The 15,970-nt window shown below is 44.1% G+C and overlaps 1 protein-coding gene across 1 annotated transcript in view; it reads right to left on the bottom strand.

The window, feature by feature from the left end:
- Positions 1–1,602: 1,602 nt before the first annotated feature.
- The window catches only part of dock3 (dedicator of cytokinesis 3), a 1,369,418-nt gene continuing 1,355,050 nt past the window's right edge, over positions 1,603–15,970 (bottom strand). The window contains exons 52-53 of the mRNA XM_068052296.1: positions 3,044–3,126; positions 1,603–2,106 (exon numbers count right to left, since the gene is read on the bottom strand). Coding sequence (XP_067908397.1) covers positions 1,609–2,106; positions 3,044–3,126 — 581 coding nt within the window. The 3' untranslated portion in view covers positions 1,603–1,608. The remainder of the gene's footprint in view (positions 2,107–3,043; positions 3,127–15,970) is intronic.

Here is a 15,970-nt window from a genome sequence, read left to right as displayed (position 1 = left end):
AAAAGGAAATCGGATCAGCACTTGAAGGATCCAAATTTGCAGGTCTGTGGGGATCGAGCGGGTGAGTGGGACTGACTGGATGGCTCCACAGAGAGCCGGCATGGATTTGATGGGCTAAATGGCCTCGACGTAAATACTCTATGACCCAAAATAAACCTGCTGCTTCTGGGGTACGGTTCCAGGTCTCCTCTCCTGACGGAGCTGCTGTTACTGGGATACAGTTCCAGTGGTTCTTTCCTGAAGGAGCTGCTGTTTCTGGGATACTGTTCCAGTGGCTCTCTCCTGAAGGAGCTGCTATTTCTGGGATACTGTTCCAGTGGCTCTCTCCTGTAGGAGCTGCAGTTACTGGGATACGGTTCCCCCCATTTGTCACATGATTTTTCTGGCTCTCTCATCATGAATTAATCTCACTCATGTAGTGTCCAGCTGTGGACACTGGATATTTATCTTCACTGAATGATCCACAGTCTATTATACGATACATAATCCAAGGATTGTTTCAAGAGCATTTGGTAGAATAATTTGGTGGATCTGTGTCATGGATTCTTCTCGAGAATGACGTGTTTGAGCTGAGATCGGCTCTATCAATGCTGGTAGCAGCTTGAAAGGGACCCATTGCAAAATGATTCAAGAGCCATTAACATGCTTTAATTAATGCTGAATTTTGCAGGGTCTGTTTCATCAGAAATTTCTGGTTTACAATCAAAAATAACTCAGGCGTTGTGAGTAGTACTTCACACTGCCTGCCTCTATATAAAATCAGACAAACCTGTTCCCTCATACAGCAGCAGTCAGTCCAAAAATCCCCTCAAAATATTAAACAATTGTCAACTTTCTCATCCTAGTGAATTAACTGGTCCAGCACTTTTAATGAAGACTAAACTTAACCTTCTTTACCACTAAAATATGTGAGGTGTTAAGTTTGAAGAGAATTCTATGCTGAGTTTAGACATACCCTGTCTGAACCCAGGAGGCGCTATCTTGTGCTGCTTTACACTGGACTGTACCTTCCAGATAATTTTTGATGTTACTTTGGTACACTTCTCTCTGGTTTGCCACGCCAACTCTTTCATGCTTTCCAGGTATAGCTCTCACACAGAAAGTACGACCTGAATTACATATTTTTACCCACAATTCCTAGCAAAGGAGCCCCGGCAGACAGAAATATCAACTGCCTTGACCAGAAGACTGAGAAACTTCAAATAGAATATGTGTACAAGTTAATCAAAATGGAGAGCAGAGGCAGGAACATAACGAAATGTCTAATACTCTTTGACATTCACACCCCTCGTAATCATCAAAGGTCTCATTCATTCTTTGCTTTTCCAATAAGCAGTGAAGTGTGATTGCGACAGGAAATTTTCCCAAATTAGACCTGAAGGGTTCAGGACTCTTCAGAACACTCCAATACTCTCCACACATGGTGGTCCAACTGCAACTGCAATCATAGAGCAGCCAGGCCATAAACAGACAGGTCTCCCTTCTCACAGAAACAAATTATTAATCTAAAGTAAATAGTTTCTCAAAGAAATGTAATCTGTTTACAATAAACAGAGGTGCCCGTAGGATGAACCAGTGAACACCTTGATTTTGAGCCCCCGTTGTGTCCTATTCTTGATTGATGCCATGTTTCCATGGTACCTTGGCCTGGTCATCTTTACCACTGTGGCCAGACTGAGACAGTTTGCGTGTGAAAGCCTTTGGCCTGCTCTCTTCTTCAAGTGCTTCTTCATTGTCTGTGTATGCAGGTCTGGGGTGATATGGTTTGGGGGGCAAGACTGGGATTTCCGCAGGCTCCTTAGGAATGACCCCAGTGGGAGCAGAGTGGCTGCGGCACGGATGAGCTTTCACCGATTCAATGACGTCTGGTTCAGACAGGCTGTACCTTACTGGTATATAGGGGCCTTCCCCATCCTCGTCTGGGTTCCAGGTCTGACTCGGGACAGAGTCTGTCGTGTCAGTGTGCGGTGGCTCCATTGATTGGCCAAAGTTGCTTTCACTCAAAGAGGACACCCCACTGCTTGCGCTGCCGGACAGAGTGGAGTTACTGCCATTGAGGCCCGAGTGAGGGCTGGTAGGTGATGCAGGAATGGGATGCAGCGAAGACTGTGTATGGGGGGAAAAGGAGGAAAGAAGGTTAGTATTTGCAGTTCTTTGTGTGCCCAAAAAAATCAAAGCCTTTCCATCTTGTAATATGTTTTTCAGGTGGAACATTCCAGGCAAGTGATTGTCCCGTGACTGTGGTCAATGATAAAGTGAATTTAGAGTTGTGACTATGAATGTCAACACTGTTCAACTGTGGAGAGCATCGCTGTCAAACCTGACCATCTCCACATCTCAAGGCACAGAGATGCATAATTTGCTGCAGGGTCACTGGATATCAATCAGGAAAAAGAACCAAGGCTGATTTTCCCCTTCCTTTATGTGATATTATTGAGGGTAATTGCAGCAGCCCTATCATTGCCCTAGCTGAAATCAGCTAACTCAGCACAGTACTGGGTTTGAAAATGAAACCTTCCAGCCTAGACGGCTTAGAACTATAAAGGAATGTATATTTACTGCTGAACCAGGGGATATAAGCATAAAAGATCCCATGGCACTATTCTAAGAAGAGCAGGGAGTCCTCCTGGTGTCCTGGCCACTATTTATCCCTTAACCAACATTACTAACATAGATTATCTGGTCATTATCACATTGCTGTTTGTGGGAAGTTGCTGTGTGCAATATGGCTACCGCAATTCCCAACATTACAACAGTGACTACACTTCAAAAGAACTTCATTGTAAAGTGCTTTGGGACATCTTGACTTCATGAAAGGCACTATATAAATGCAAGACTTTCTTGCTTTGTAGGGAATCCAGGAAATAAAGCTGTATCCTATCTCCCAGGCACAAGTTTATCCTTTTCCTTTTCTATTTATACTAATGTACCCTTCAATATCACAGATGAGGTCTGCAAACACGTCTATGGAAAGATGAATTCATTCTTGATTTGTTTCTTTGTGGAGCTATCATGTTAACATTGATCAATTTGGAATACTTACCTTGCGTAGGGTTCGTGCAGGCAAGGCAGGCGGTATATCACTGATCTGATGATGGAAAGCATCAAAATTCATAGAAAAATGACCTGGTAAACAAATGAGAAGATATATATATCAAATCATCAGCCTCAACATAACCATTGCCAATAACATTGCCACCATCATTACCATCTTCACCATCATCACCAATTACCAACATCACCGCTATCATAGAATTTTCAAATTGTACAGCACAAAAGGTGCTGGAAGGTGGGATTAGTTTGGGCGGATAGTTTATTTGGCTGGCACAGACACGATGAGCTGAATGGCCTCCTTCTGTGCTGTACTTTTTCAATGGTTCTAAAAGGACATTCGGCCTTGAGAGTCAACACTGACTCTCAAACAGCTATCCCATTAATTCTATTCCTCTGCCCTTTCCCCACACAGTTTTCTTTTTCAAGTATTTATCCATGTTCCTTTTAAAAGCGATTATACATTCTGCTTCCCCATTGTTTCAGATAGGCCATTCCATATCCTAACAGCCCTCAACATAAAGAAATTTCTCCAAACCTCTCCCCCACTTTCTCTAGTCTCCCCCTATAATGAAAGCCTTTCACTATTAGTGTCATCTGAGTAAATCTCTTCTGCACCTCCCCTGCTTGACATCCTTCCTAAATCAGAGTTAATTGTGGTCCCGTTGCTCAGTGGCGGGCAGGCCGCTACGCAGCCTTGCTGCCGCTGGGAGGATCGGGTCGGGCCCTGCCGGCGTCGAGGTCCATGGCGGACCTCATCCAGAGCCATCTTCAGGCCCCCCCTGCCATGGATCACAATGTCAAGGGCTTCTTAAAATCCAGCCCCTTATCTTTCTGTCTCTATAGATGCTGCCTGACCTGGGAAGTGTTTCCAGCATTTTCAGTTTTTATTCTAAAACACTTATATACCAAAAACAACTGTCCCAATATCATCACCACCATCACATCAATACCCTCATCATCACCATCAATAACATTACATAACTGTAAACATAAGGACATAAGAAATAGGAGCATCAGCAGCCAGTAGCCTGCCCGGCCATTCAATAAGATCCTGGCTGATCTGCCCCAGATCTCAACTCCTCTTTCGTGCCAGCTCCTCATAGCCCTCAACTCCCCGATATTTCAAAAGTTTATCTACCTCCTCTTTAAATACTTTCAGTGATCTAGTCTCCACAACTCTCCAGACATTTACTACCCTCTGAGAGAAGAAATTCCTTCGCATCTCAGTTTTAAATGTGTGTCCCCTTATTCTGTAACTATGTCCCCTAGTTAGAGATTCCCTCACTAGTGGAAACATCTTCCCAACATCCACCCTGTTAAGCCCCCTCAGAATTTTGTACGCTTCAATAAGATCACCCCTCATTCTTTTAAACTCTAATGAATAAAGGTCTAACCTGTTTAGCAGTTCTTGATAAGTCAACCCCTTCATCCCAGGAATCAGCCTAGTGAATCTCTTTTGAACTGCCTCCAATGCCAGTATATCCTTTCTTAAATATGGGGACCAAAACTGTACACAGTACTCCAGGTGCAGCCTCACCAACACCCTGTACAGTTGTAACAAGACGTCCCTGCTTTTAAACTCCAACCCCCTAGCAATAAAGGCCAAAATTCCATTTGCCTTCTTAATTACTTGCTGCACCTACATGCTAACTTTTTGTGTTTCGTGCACAAGAACACCCAGATCCCTCTGTGCTGCACTTTTTTGGAGTCTCTCTCCATTTAAATAATAGTCTGCCTTTTGATTCTTTCTACCAAAGTGCATGACCTCACATTTTCCTCCATTAAACTCTATCTGCCAAGTTTTTGCCCTCTCACTCAACCTATCAGTATATCCTTGCAGATTCCTTATGCCCTGATCACAACATGCCCTCCCACCTATTTTTGTAAAGGTAACCTTACAGCATCTCGCACATACTCCTGGACCCGATACAACAAAAGCTCATTGGATCATAGACAATCCTTCTCCTATCTCTAGCTTTCAACTTATTTTGTTTATCTTTATTTTATTAATATCATAATGGTGAGTGCTCCTCTAACTTACCAATTTTGCTCCTGCAAGTTCCAAATATACCATTTGAAATGCTCTACTTTCTCCCAGCATCTTCACTATGTTAAAATGAGGATTTATATTCACCATCATCTATTCTAAAATTCCTTCCCAGAACTTAAAAACTGTGGACTTCCCTACCTCCCACAGCTTTCACTTCCCCATGTAATCTGTAGCCTTTTGAAACTCAACCTTGGCATCACCTAACCACTATTTCTTCATAGACTTCATCTTCTGTCTGACCGTTTTCAATCTGTGCTGTCCTTTATTATAAGGCTTGACCCTTGACCTGAGAGTCTCAATATAAAGATTCTTCAGGATGGAGAAATCCAGTCGGGAGATGCCATCCATTCTGCTTCCTCACATCACTGAGGACAGCTGATACCATCTATCTGTGTTTTGTACTCTTATACAATATGTCAGTTCATTAAATGTAAAAAAGATCTATTTTACAATATTTAGATAAGCTAAGTAGAACTATGTCATTTAAAATAGTAGACGACTTGTGGAATAAATGACCAGGGAAGGCCCCCCCACCCCCACCAAAGTGGATATTAAATGGATTTAGATGACGTGATGCATTTCTGGAGAAGGGATTGAGGATTGAGTTGGTGGGTAGGTGGGTTGACAGCAATCAAATTAAGGTGGTCTAGTTGGAGCTAATGGCCTTTTCCTCTTCTAATTTTTTTATGTAATGCAGACACTGGCTGGAATTTTACGCTTGCCGGATGGGAGCTGTTCACCGACCGAAAATTAGGTGGTGATCTCGCCGCTGCTGGGCCATGGGATCCAGACCGGATTTTACGGTTCTAAAGGCTCTTAATGGGTCTTAGGCAGGACTTCCACCTCATTGAGGCAGGATCTCCTGCCTAATGGAGCTGCCAGCCAATCAGCGGGCCAGCAGCTCTTAGTCCCAGCAGCACCACCGGGACTGCAACCCAGCTTCAAGATGAAGAAGAAGGACGACCCGGAAAAGAAGTAAATTGTTGGGGCTTCACTGGGGGTGATTGGTTGTGCCCTGGTGAGGCAAGGGGGGTCGATTGGGGGGGGGGGGGGTGGGCGTGTTGGGGTTGGGGGTGGTTGAGGCATTGGGGGCGGCCTTCCGTCGTGCACAGAGTGCCCAATTAAGAGGGCCCCTCCAGGCCGTCAGAAGGCCGCCTACTTTTATCAGGCAGCTTTTCTCAGGCCTGGGCCGCCCACCTGCCAACGGTAAAATCCCTGTGGCAGTGGACGGAAGCCCTTTAGTGGCCATTAATTGGCCACTTAAGGGCCTTGATTGGCCTGGGGCAGGCAGGCTGTTTCTTGCTGCCATCGCCCCATGTAAAATGGCAGCAGAGGCGGGAGCGGGTTGGGAAGGGCCCTACGAGCCTCCTACTCATTTTCACGGCCCCCCACCACGACCAGCCCGCTCTTTGGCGGGACATAAAATTCCGGCCACTGAGTCTAAACAGATCACTAATGTCACATTAACTCCTCAAAAAAAAATCAATCAAGGGTTGTGTCTGACTAACTTGATTGAATTTTTGAAGAGGTAACAAAGAGGGTGGTGCGTTTGATATAGTCTACATAGATTGTAGCAAGGCTTTTGTTCCACATGGCAGACTGTTTAGAAAACTAAGAGCCCATGGATCCAAAGGTAAGAGACAAGTTAGATCCAAAAATTGGCTCAGTGGCAGGAATCAAAGGCTACCAGTCAACAGGTGTTTTTGTGACTGGAAGGTTGTTTCCAGTGGGGTTCCACAAGGCTCATGAAGGGTCCCTTGCTGTTCGTGGTACATATCAATGACTTAGACTTAAATATAGAGGGCATGATTAAGAAGTTTGCAGATGATACAAAAATCGGTCATGTGGTTGATAGTGTGGAAGAAAGCTGTAAACTGCAGGAAGATATCAATGGACTGGTCAGGTGGGCAGAAAAGTGGCCACTCTGGAATAGTGTGAGGTAATACAAGGCAAGGGAATAATACAATAAATGGTAGAATTCTCAGTACTGTAGAGGAACAGAAGAAATTTGGAGTGCATGTCCACAGAGCCCTGAAGGTAGCAGGTCAGGTAAATAGGTAGTTAAGAAGGCATACAGGACACTTTCCTTTATTAGCCGAGACATACTATATACGAGCAGGTAGGTTATGCTAGAATTGCATAAAACACTGGTTAGGCCACAGCTAGAGATTATTACGTAAAGTTCTGGTCACCGCAATACAGGAAGGATGTGATCACACTAGCGGGGTACAAAGGAGATTTACGAGGATGTTGCCAGGAATGAAGAATTTTAGCTATGAAGAAAAATCGAATAGGCTGGGGTTGTTTTCTTTGCAACAGAGGAGGCTGAGGGGAGATTTAATTGAGGCATTATGAGAGGCCTAGATAGAGTGGATAGAAAGGACCTATTTCCCTTTGCAGAGAGGTCAATAACCAGGGGGCATAGATTTAGAGTAATAGGCAGAAGGATTAGAGGGGAGTTGTGGAGAATATATTTCACTCAGAGGGTGGTGGGGATCTGGAACTCACTGCCAAAAGGGTGGTAGAGGCAGAAATCCTCATTGCGTACTTGGATATGCACTTGAAGTGCCGTAACCAACAGTGCTATAGAGAGAGCTAGAAAGTGGAATTAGGTGGGCTCATTTTTTTTGGCCGGCAGACAAAGAATGGGCTGAATGGCCTCCTTCTGTGCCATGAATTTTCTTTGCTTCTATACTAGTAACAGGAGCAAGTCAAAGTAATGTTGTATTCCTATCCATCACTTTCTATATTACAGTTTACATTGAGCTAACTTTACTAGGCCGATTCAATAAAGGGGTTTGGTTTTATACTTACCGGGTGGTAATGAGCGGGGTGGTATTGGGGGTGCAACAATGGTGCCCACATGTGCTGACAGGAATGGTATTGTGTCTCTGGTTCCACTGTCTAAACTCCAGCTACTGGGAGCTGCTGGCACCGCTGAAACACAATTAAACAAACGTCAGTCAACAAGTTCCTGGACTGATCTGTGGCAAATTAAGTTCAGTACAGACAAATGAAAGGCACTGTGTAGCGGAAATAAAAATAGGAACCAAATATACTCCATGGGTGGGATAGAACATACTGATGCAGACACTTGAAAGAGATCCAAGAGTGTTAGTTGACTCATTCTTTCTCTATGTCTAAACAATGTGAAACACAACAAAACATACAGGATCCTGAGATACATGACCCAATCCACTGTAACTCCTGATGCCAGTTCAGAAGCCACCACTGCGCATGTAAGTTCCAATCCCCGGGTGTATTCTGGTCTGATCAGGCTACACCTGGAGTACTGTGTACAACAAGTAAGCTGAATTCACTATTCTCCACGTTGAGTGAGGAGAAGCAGCTGGATAAGCTGGGACTCTTCAATGTTGAAAAGACACAACTGAGGAAGAATCTTACAGAGATACAAAAGGTAATTAGTCAAAAGCAGCAAATAAACCTGCACACTACTTCTAAATCTCAGGCTGTAGGAGAAAAGTGGGTACAGTCCTCTGAGTGCACAGACACTTTTCAGAGGCACCAGGTAATATATATTTACTGAGAGGTTGATCAACAGTTGCAATGAGCTGCCAAGAAGAATGATTAAAGCCGAATCAATAAAGCAGCATCAAAACAACACAGGCACTACAGCAGCATCAGTATCTACTGCAACATTAAGGGTCTCTGGTAACCCTCCCCATTAGAATGAATAAGTGCCCATTCTTGTGTAATTCTTGATAGGGTGTCTGAGCAGATTTTGTAGAGGAGGCAATAGGCTGAACCTGATTCTGTCCACACTCAACATACAAATACATGCATTTTCCAACAGGCCTGCATAGATAGTGTTGAGGAGCAGGAACTCCTGGCTGATTTTCCCCTTTAACCCAGGGACACCGAGGCCAATCAGCAAACTTTGAGATCAGCAACATCAACAGAGAGCGAGGTTGAACATGGAGTGTTCCTGGTCTGAATGCTCAGTATTACACTGGGCAGTGCAGTTATGCACTGAGTCTTCATCAAACTGTTAATATTTAAGCAATTAAAAAAATTACAAAGATCTTCACCCCTTTTCAAAATTTCAGATCAAATCCACATTGTCTCTCACTGATCTGAGACATACATGGGCCCAGACAGTTATAGTCTGGAGGAAGTGAATAAATTGATAATGGAGTACTGGAATCAATTTTACTCATAGCCACAAACAGCAATATCTGAGACTCAGCTGTGCTGTCAGAGGCAGTGCTGAGCACAGGTCAGGAATTTTGCAATGGTAGGGAGGTAAAAATGTAAAACTCAGTCATCCTGGCGGGTTTCTTCCAGTGACAGCACTGCAGACGGCTGGCAACAATCACCCTCTGAGATGAGGTACAGTCCACCATGTAGGACATCTCACAGGCTATCCTTGGCTGTGAGAAAGAGGATGCAACAGTTTCTGCTTTGAGAAGACAAATCTGCATTAAAACTCTTCAAAGCATTTGAAAAAATACCACACAACAGACGTGTGAGCAAAGTTATAGCTCATGGAATAAAAGGGACAGTAGCAACATGGATACAAAATTGGCTGAGTGATAGCAAACAGAGAGTAGTGGTTAATGGATGTTTTTCAGGTTGAAGGAAGGTTTGTAGTCAAGTTCCCCATGGGTTGGTGTTGGGACCTTTGCTGTTCCTGATATATATTAATGATCTAGACTTTGGTGTACAGGGCACAATTTCAAAATTTGCTTATGATGTAAAAATTGGAAACATTGCCAACTGCGAGTAGGATAGTGTAGAACTTCAAAGGAAATAAACAGGTTGGTGGAATGGGCGGACAAGTGCCAGATGAAATTTAATGCAGAGAAGTATGAAGTGATTCAAGAAAAGGTTCATGAGAATGGTTCCAGGGATGAGGAACTTCAATGACGTGAATAGATTGAAGAAGTTGGGACTGTTTTCCTTGGTGAAGAGAAGATTGATAGGAGATTTGATGGAGGTGTTCAAAATTATGAGAGGTATAGACATGTAGCTAGGGAAAAACTGTTCCCATTGGTGGAGAGATCAAGAACAAGAGGGCCCAGATTTAAGGTAATTGGCAAAAGAAGCAATAACGACATGAGGAAAAACTTTTTCACGCAGCAAATGGTTAGGATCTGCAATGCACTGTCTGAGAGTGTGGTGGAGGCAGGTTCAATCGAGGCATTAAAGAGGGAATTGGATTGTTATCTGAAAAGGAAGAATGTGCAGGGCTATGGGGAGAAGGCCGGGGAGTGGCACTACGTAAATTGCTCCTTCTGAGAGCCGGCACAGACATGATGGGCTGAATAGCCTCCTTCTGTGCTGTAGCAACTCTGTGATTGGATACAAGATGCCAAATCTGCAGGCTATTGTGGTAGTAGGAAACTATGATGTGATGGGAATATCAGAAACATGGTCAAACTTAGAGGTTGGGAATGAATTTGATATACAGGAGTATAGTGTTTCAGAAAGGTCAGAAAAGGAGGTGGTATAGCCCTTAATCCTGTGCAAGAGGGTAAACTACAGAAATAACTAATTGGATTAAAATCTAAAATGTGAAAGTATCCAGGCTAATGTTAGGCGTTTGGGATAGACCATCAGGCCAGCATTAAGGACAGTCTACTTAGAGATGAAAAAGGTATGCGAAAACAGGAAAGTTATTGTCATGGGAGACTTCAATCAATCCAATATAAATATAAATAGACAGAGTTGGTAAAAGTTATGCATCACTGCTTCACAGCCAAGTGTGTAAGGGAAGCCAGAGGCAGTGCTCACTGTGACTTGGTATTCATAAATGACCCTGACAGCATACAGGAAATGGATGTCGTAGTGTCCCTGGGAGACAGTAACTAAAGACTGATTAAGTTTAACATGATCTTGGATCCAATTACACCAAAGACCAGGAACCAGGTTTATAACTTTGAAAGGAGCTACATTCAAAGAGATGAGGGAAGATTTAAAACAAATGGATTGGAGGAGAATGTTCAACAACACATTGGCAGAAGACAAATGAAACATCTTTAAAAAAAAATAATGCCAGTCATGCAGGAGAGATACATATCCAAGATAAGCAAGCTCAAACTAAACAAGCATGACACTAAATGGATTAACAAGCAAATTAAAAATTAAATAAAGAGAAAAAAATACCTTTGCAAATCATGCAGGGAGAAAGGACAAGGAGATAAATGTAGGATCATGCAGAGACAAGTTAATAGAGTGAGCAAAGTTGTAAGGAAAGAACTAGATAACATAGATGCAGAGGTACAATATAACTAACATATTTTAGTACTACAATATCATGAGGGCTGTCAGAGAAGAGATGAGAACATTAAAAGATACAAATGAGCTTGAAACTAAGGATGAGCACAGAATAGTAAATATTCTGAATGATTACCTCCTCCAAGTATTCACAAGTGAAGACCTGAACAACATGCTTTCCCTCAAAAAAGTACCAAGACAAAATTCAAGATATCAATATAAATGAGGTGTAAATCTTAAACAAGCTGAAAGGGCTTAAAAGAAAGAAATCCCCAGTGTTAAATGGTATTTATCCCAGAATATTGCAAGAGGGACAGGAAAAGAGATTTTTTGAGGCAATCATCATGAGGGAGTTAATGTAAACTGAGAAGGCGTCAGTAGATTGGAAGCAGGTTAATGTGGTGCCCACAGAAGGGTAACAAAACAGATGCAGGCCTGTTAGTCTTACTTTAGTTCCATGTAAAATTATGGAATTGATTATCAGGAGTAAACATTTATTATTATCTGTAAAATATTAACCTAGTAAACAGGTCTCAATATAGCTTTAGATGGGAAAGATCCAAGGTCTGGATAAGAAATTAGCTGAAGGGTGGAAAACAACAGGTTGATCAAATTGGCAGAAGAAACCAAACTAGGAGGGGCAGTGGAATCAGAAGGAGGCAGCTCATAAATTACAGGATGATCTAAACAAAATTGGACTGGGCAAACAATGGCAGATGAAGGATAAACGGGCAGCATACATAACTCCACAAGTGGTAACAATCCAAGTGGACTGTGGGAAGTCCAGTGATATAATGTACTTTGCCTTCGAAAAGACCTTTAACAAAGTTTCACATGAAAGGCTTTAGTTAAACTCAAAGCTGTGGAGTATTCAGGGTTAACACTGGCAATAGAAAGAACTAGCGGAAGGGTGGAAAACAAGTACCCTCTGGACGAGTTATGTCAGGGTGGCAGGGGTTGAGGAGTGAAGTACTGACAAGGGGACATAGGTTCAAACGACTAAAAGATATCTTTAGGACTGTTTTCAAGAGTTCTTTACATCGAGTGATTAATACTTGGATTGGACTCCAGGACAGAGGGTGGAAGCGTAAACCCTGGAATCATTTAAGATACAATTAGGTGCAGAAATGAGAGAAATTTACGGGTCGTTTGAATAGAAGCACTAAGTTGGGCTGAATGGCCTTTCTCACAACGTATTTTGAGTCTGGCCAGATCTCCTTAAATGAGGAAAGCATCTCATCCTATTTTGGCAAAGCAGTGTTGCCCTTGTTGAAGAACACAATCTGAACACATGGTTCAAGGCTCTGAAACAGATGTGTTGATATATGAGTAATCTTACACTACATCAGATATGGCCAACATGTTTTGGTCACTTACACACTGTGGGTTTATTAGACCCTCATTGCACGCATGCTTGATTTAATCTAATATCATAACAGCTCAGAGGTTAGACTGTACATTCTTCTACCACAGAAGGGGTTAGATTGTGATTTTCTCCTGAATCAGGTTTTACCAATTACTCAAGTAACCCACATTTTTACATTTCCAATACTTGGAGATTGATAAACTAATAAATTTGCAATGAGATTAATCTAAAAGGGGGACAGAATATAAAAGTGAGATACTACTGTAGTTATACAGAGTGCTGGTCAATACTGTGCTCAGTTTTGTGTGCTCCATCTTAAAAGGGAGATACTAGCCTTGGAGGAAGTTCAGTGACATTTCACCATGATAAGACCTGGTTTGAAAAGATTGAGCCTTTTTTTTCTTCCTTCGGGTGATGTGGGCATCGCTGACTAGGCCAGCATTTATTGCCCATCCCTAATTGCCCTTGAGAAGATGATGGTGAGCTGCCTTCTTGAACTGCTGCAGTCCTTGGGATGTAGGTACACCAACAGTGCTGTTGGGAAGGGAGTTCCAGGATTTTGACCCAGCGACAGTGAAGGAACGGCGATATAGTTCCAAGTAAGGATGGTGTGTGGCTTGGAGGGAAACTTGCAGGTGGTGGTGTTCCCATGCATCTGCTGCCCTTGTCCTTCTATGTGGTAGAGGTTGCGGGTTTGGAAGGTGCTGTCGAAGGAACCTTGTTGAGTTGCTGCAGTGCATCTTGCAGATGTCACACACTGCTGCGACGGTGCCTATGTGGTGGAGGGAGTGAATGTTGAAGGTGGTGGATGGGTGCCAATTAAGCAGGCTGCTTTGTCCTGGATAGAGCTTCTTGAGTACTGTTGGAGCTGCACCCATCCAGGCAAGTGGAGAGTATTCCATCACACTCCTGACTTGAGCCTTGTAGATGGTGGACAGGCATTGGGGAGATACGAAGTGAGTTACTCGCTGCAGAATTCCCAGCCTCTGACCTGCTCTTGTAGTCATAGCATTTATGTGGCTGGTTCAGTTTTGTTTCTGGGCAATGGTGACCCCCAGGATGTTGATAGTGGGGGATTCAGCGATGGTAATACCATTGAACGTCATTGTGGGCGCAAATGTTACTTGCCATTTATCAGCTCGAGCCTGAATGTTGTCCAGGTCTTGCTGCATTTGTACACGGACAGCTTCAGTATCTGAGGAGTTGCGAATGGTGCTGAACATTGTGCAATCATCAGCGAACATCCCCACTTCTGACCTTATGATGGAGGGAAGGTCATTGATGAAGCAGCTGAAGATGGTTGGGCTCACCTTCCATCACTTTGCTGATGATCGAGAGTAGACTGATAGGACGGTAATTGACTGGGTTGGATTTGTCTTGTTTTTTGTGCAGAGGACATACCTGGGCAATTGTCCACATTGCCGGGTGGATGCCAGTGGTGTAGCTGTATTGGAACGGCTTTGCTAGGGGCGCAGCTAGTTCTGGAGCACAAGTCTTCAGTACTATTGCCGGAATGTTGTCAGGGCCCATAGCCTTTCAGTATCCAGTGCCTTCAGCCATTTCTTGATATCACGTGGAGTGAATCAGATTGGCTGAAGACTGGCATCTGTGATGCTGGGGACCTCAGGAGGAGGCAGAAATGGTTCATCCACTCAGCACTTCTGGCTGAAGATGGATGCAAATGTTTCAGCCTTGTCTTTTGCACTGCTAGCCTCCCCCAACAATGAAGATGAGGATGTTTGTGGAGGCTCCTCCTGCCGTCAGTTGTTTAATTGTTCATCACCACTCATGACTGGATGTGGCAAGACTGCAAAGTCTGGATCTGATCCGTTGGTTGTGGGATCACTTAGCCTTGTCTATTTTTGCATGCTGCTTTTGCTGTTTGGCATGCAAGTAGCACAGTGGCGCAGTGGTTAGCACTGCAGCCTCACAGCTCCAGGGACCCGGGTTCGATTCTGGGTACTGCCTGTGTGGAGTTTGCAAGTTCTCCCTGTGTCTGTGTGGGTTTTCTCCGGGTGCTCCGGTTTCCTCCCACAAGCCAAAAGACTTGCAGGTTGATAGGTAAATTGGCCATTATAAATTGTCACTAGTATAGGTAGGTGGTAGGGAAATATAGGGACAGGTGGGGCTGTTTGGTAGGAATATGGGATTAGTGTAGGATTAGTATAAATGGGTGGTTGATGGTCGGCACAGACTCGGTGGGCTGAAGGGCCTGTTTCAGTGCTGTATCTCTAATCTAATCTAATCTAGTCCTGGGTTGTAGCTTCACCAGGCTCATTTTTAGGTATGCCTGGTTCTGCTCCTGGCATGCCCTCCTGCACTCTTCATTGAACCTGCGTTGGTCCCTGGCTTGATGGTAATGATAAAGTGGGGGATATGCCAGGCCATGAGGTTACACATTGTGCTTGAATACAATTCTGCTGCTGCTGATGGCCCCATGGATGCCCAGTCTTGAGTTGCTATATCTGTTTGAAATCTATCCTATTTAGCATGGTACTGCCACATGATCCTCAGTACGAAGACGGGACTTCATTTCCACAAGGATTTTGCGGTGGTCACTCCTACCAATACAGTCATGGACCGTTACACCTGCGACAGGTAGATTGGTGAGGACGAGGTCAAATAGGTTTTTCCCTCTTGTTGGTTCCCTCACCACCTGCTGCAGACCCAGTCCAGCAGCTATGTCCTTTAGGACACGGCCAGCTTGGTCAGTAGTGGTGCTACCGAGCCAGTCTTGGTGGTGGACATTGAAGTTCCCCACCCAGGGTACATTTTGTGCCCTTCCTACCCTCAGTGCCAATTGGTGTTCAACATGGAGATGCACTGATTCATCAGCCGAGTTGGGGGGGGAGGTAGGTGGTAATCAGCAGGAGGTTTCCTTGCCCATGTTTGACCTGATGCCGTGAGACTCCATGGGGTCTGGAGTCAATGTTGAGGACTCCCGGGGCAATTCCCTCCCGACTCTATACCACTGTGCTGCCACCTCTACTGGGTCTGTCCTGCCGGTGGGACTGGACAGACCCAAGGATGGTAATGGTGGTGTCTGGGACATTGTCTGTAAGGTATGATTCTGTGAGTATGACTATGTCAGGCTGTTGCTTGAGTAATCTGTGGGACAGCTCTCCCAATTTTGGCACAAGCCCCCAGATGTTAGTAAGGAGGACTTTGCAGGGTCGACAGGGCTGGGTTTGCTGTTGTCGTTGGAAACGAGTGGGTTAAGGGCTGATCTGATCAAGGTGTTTAAAATAACGAAGGGAACTGAT

The sequence above is a fragment of the Heterodontus francisci genome, chromosome 19, assembly GCF_036365525.1.
Source record: "Heterodontus francisci isolate sHetFra1 chromosome 19, sHetFra1.hap1, whole genome shotgun sequence".
Lineage (NCBI taxonomy): Eukaryota > Metazoa > Chordata > Chondrichthyes > Heterodontiformes > Heterodontidae > Heterodontus > Heterodontus francisci.
Note: the sequence above shows the minus strand (reverse complement) of the source record. Positions and strands in the feature narration are given on the sequence as shown.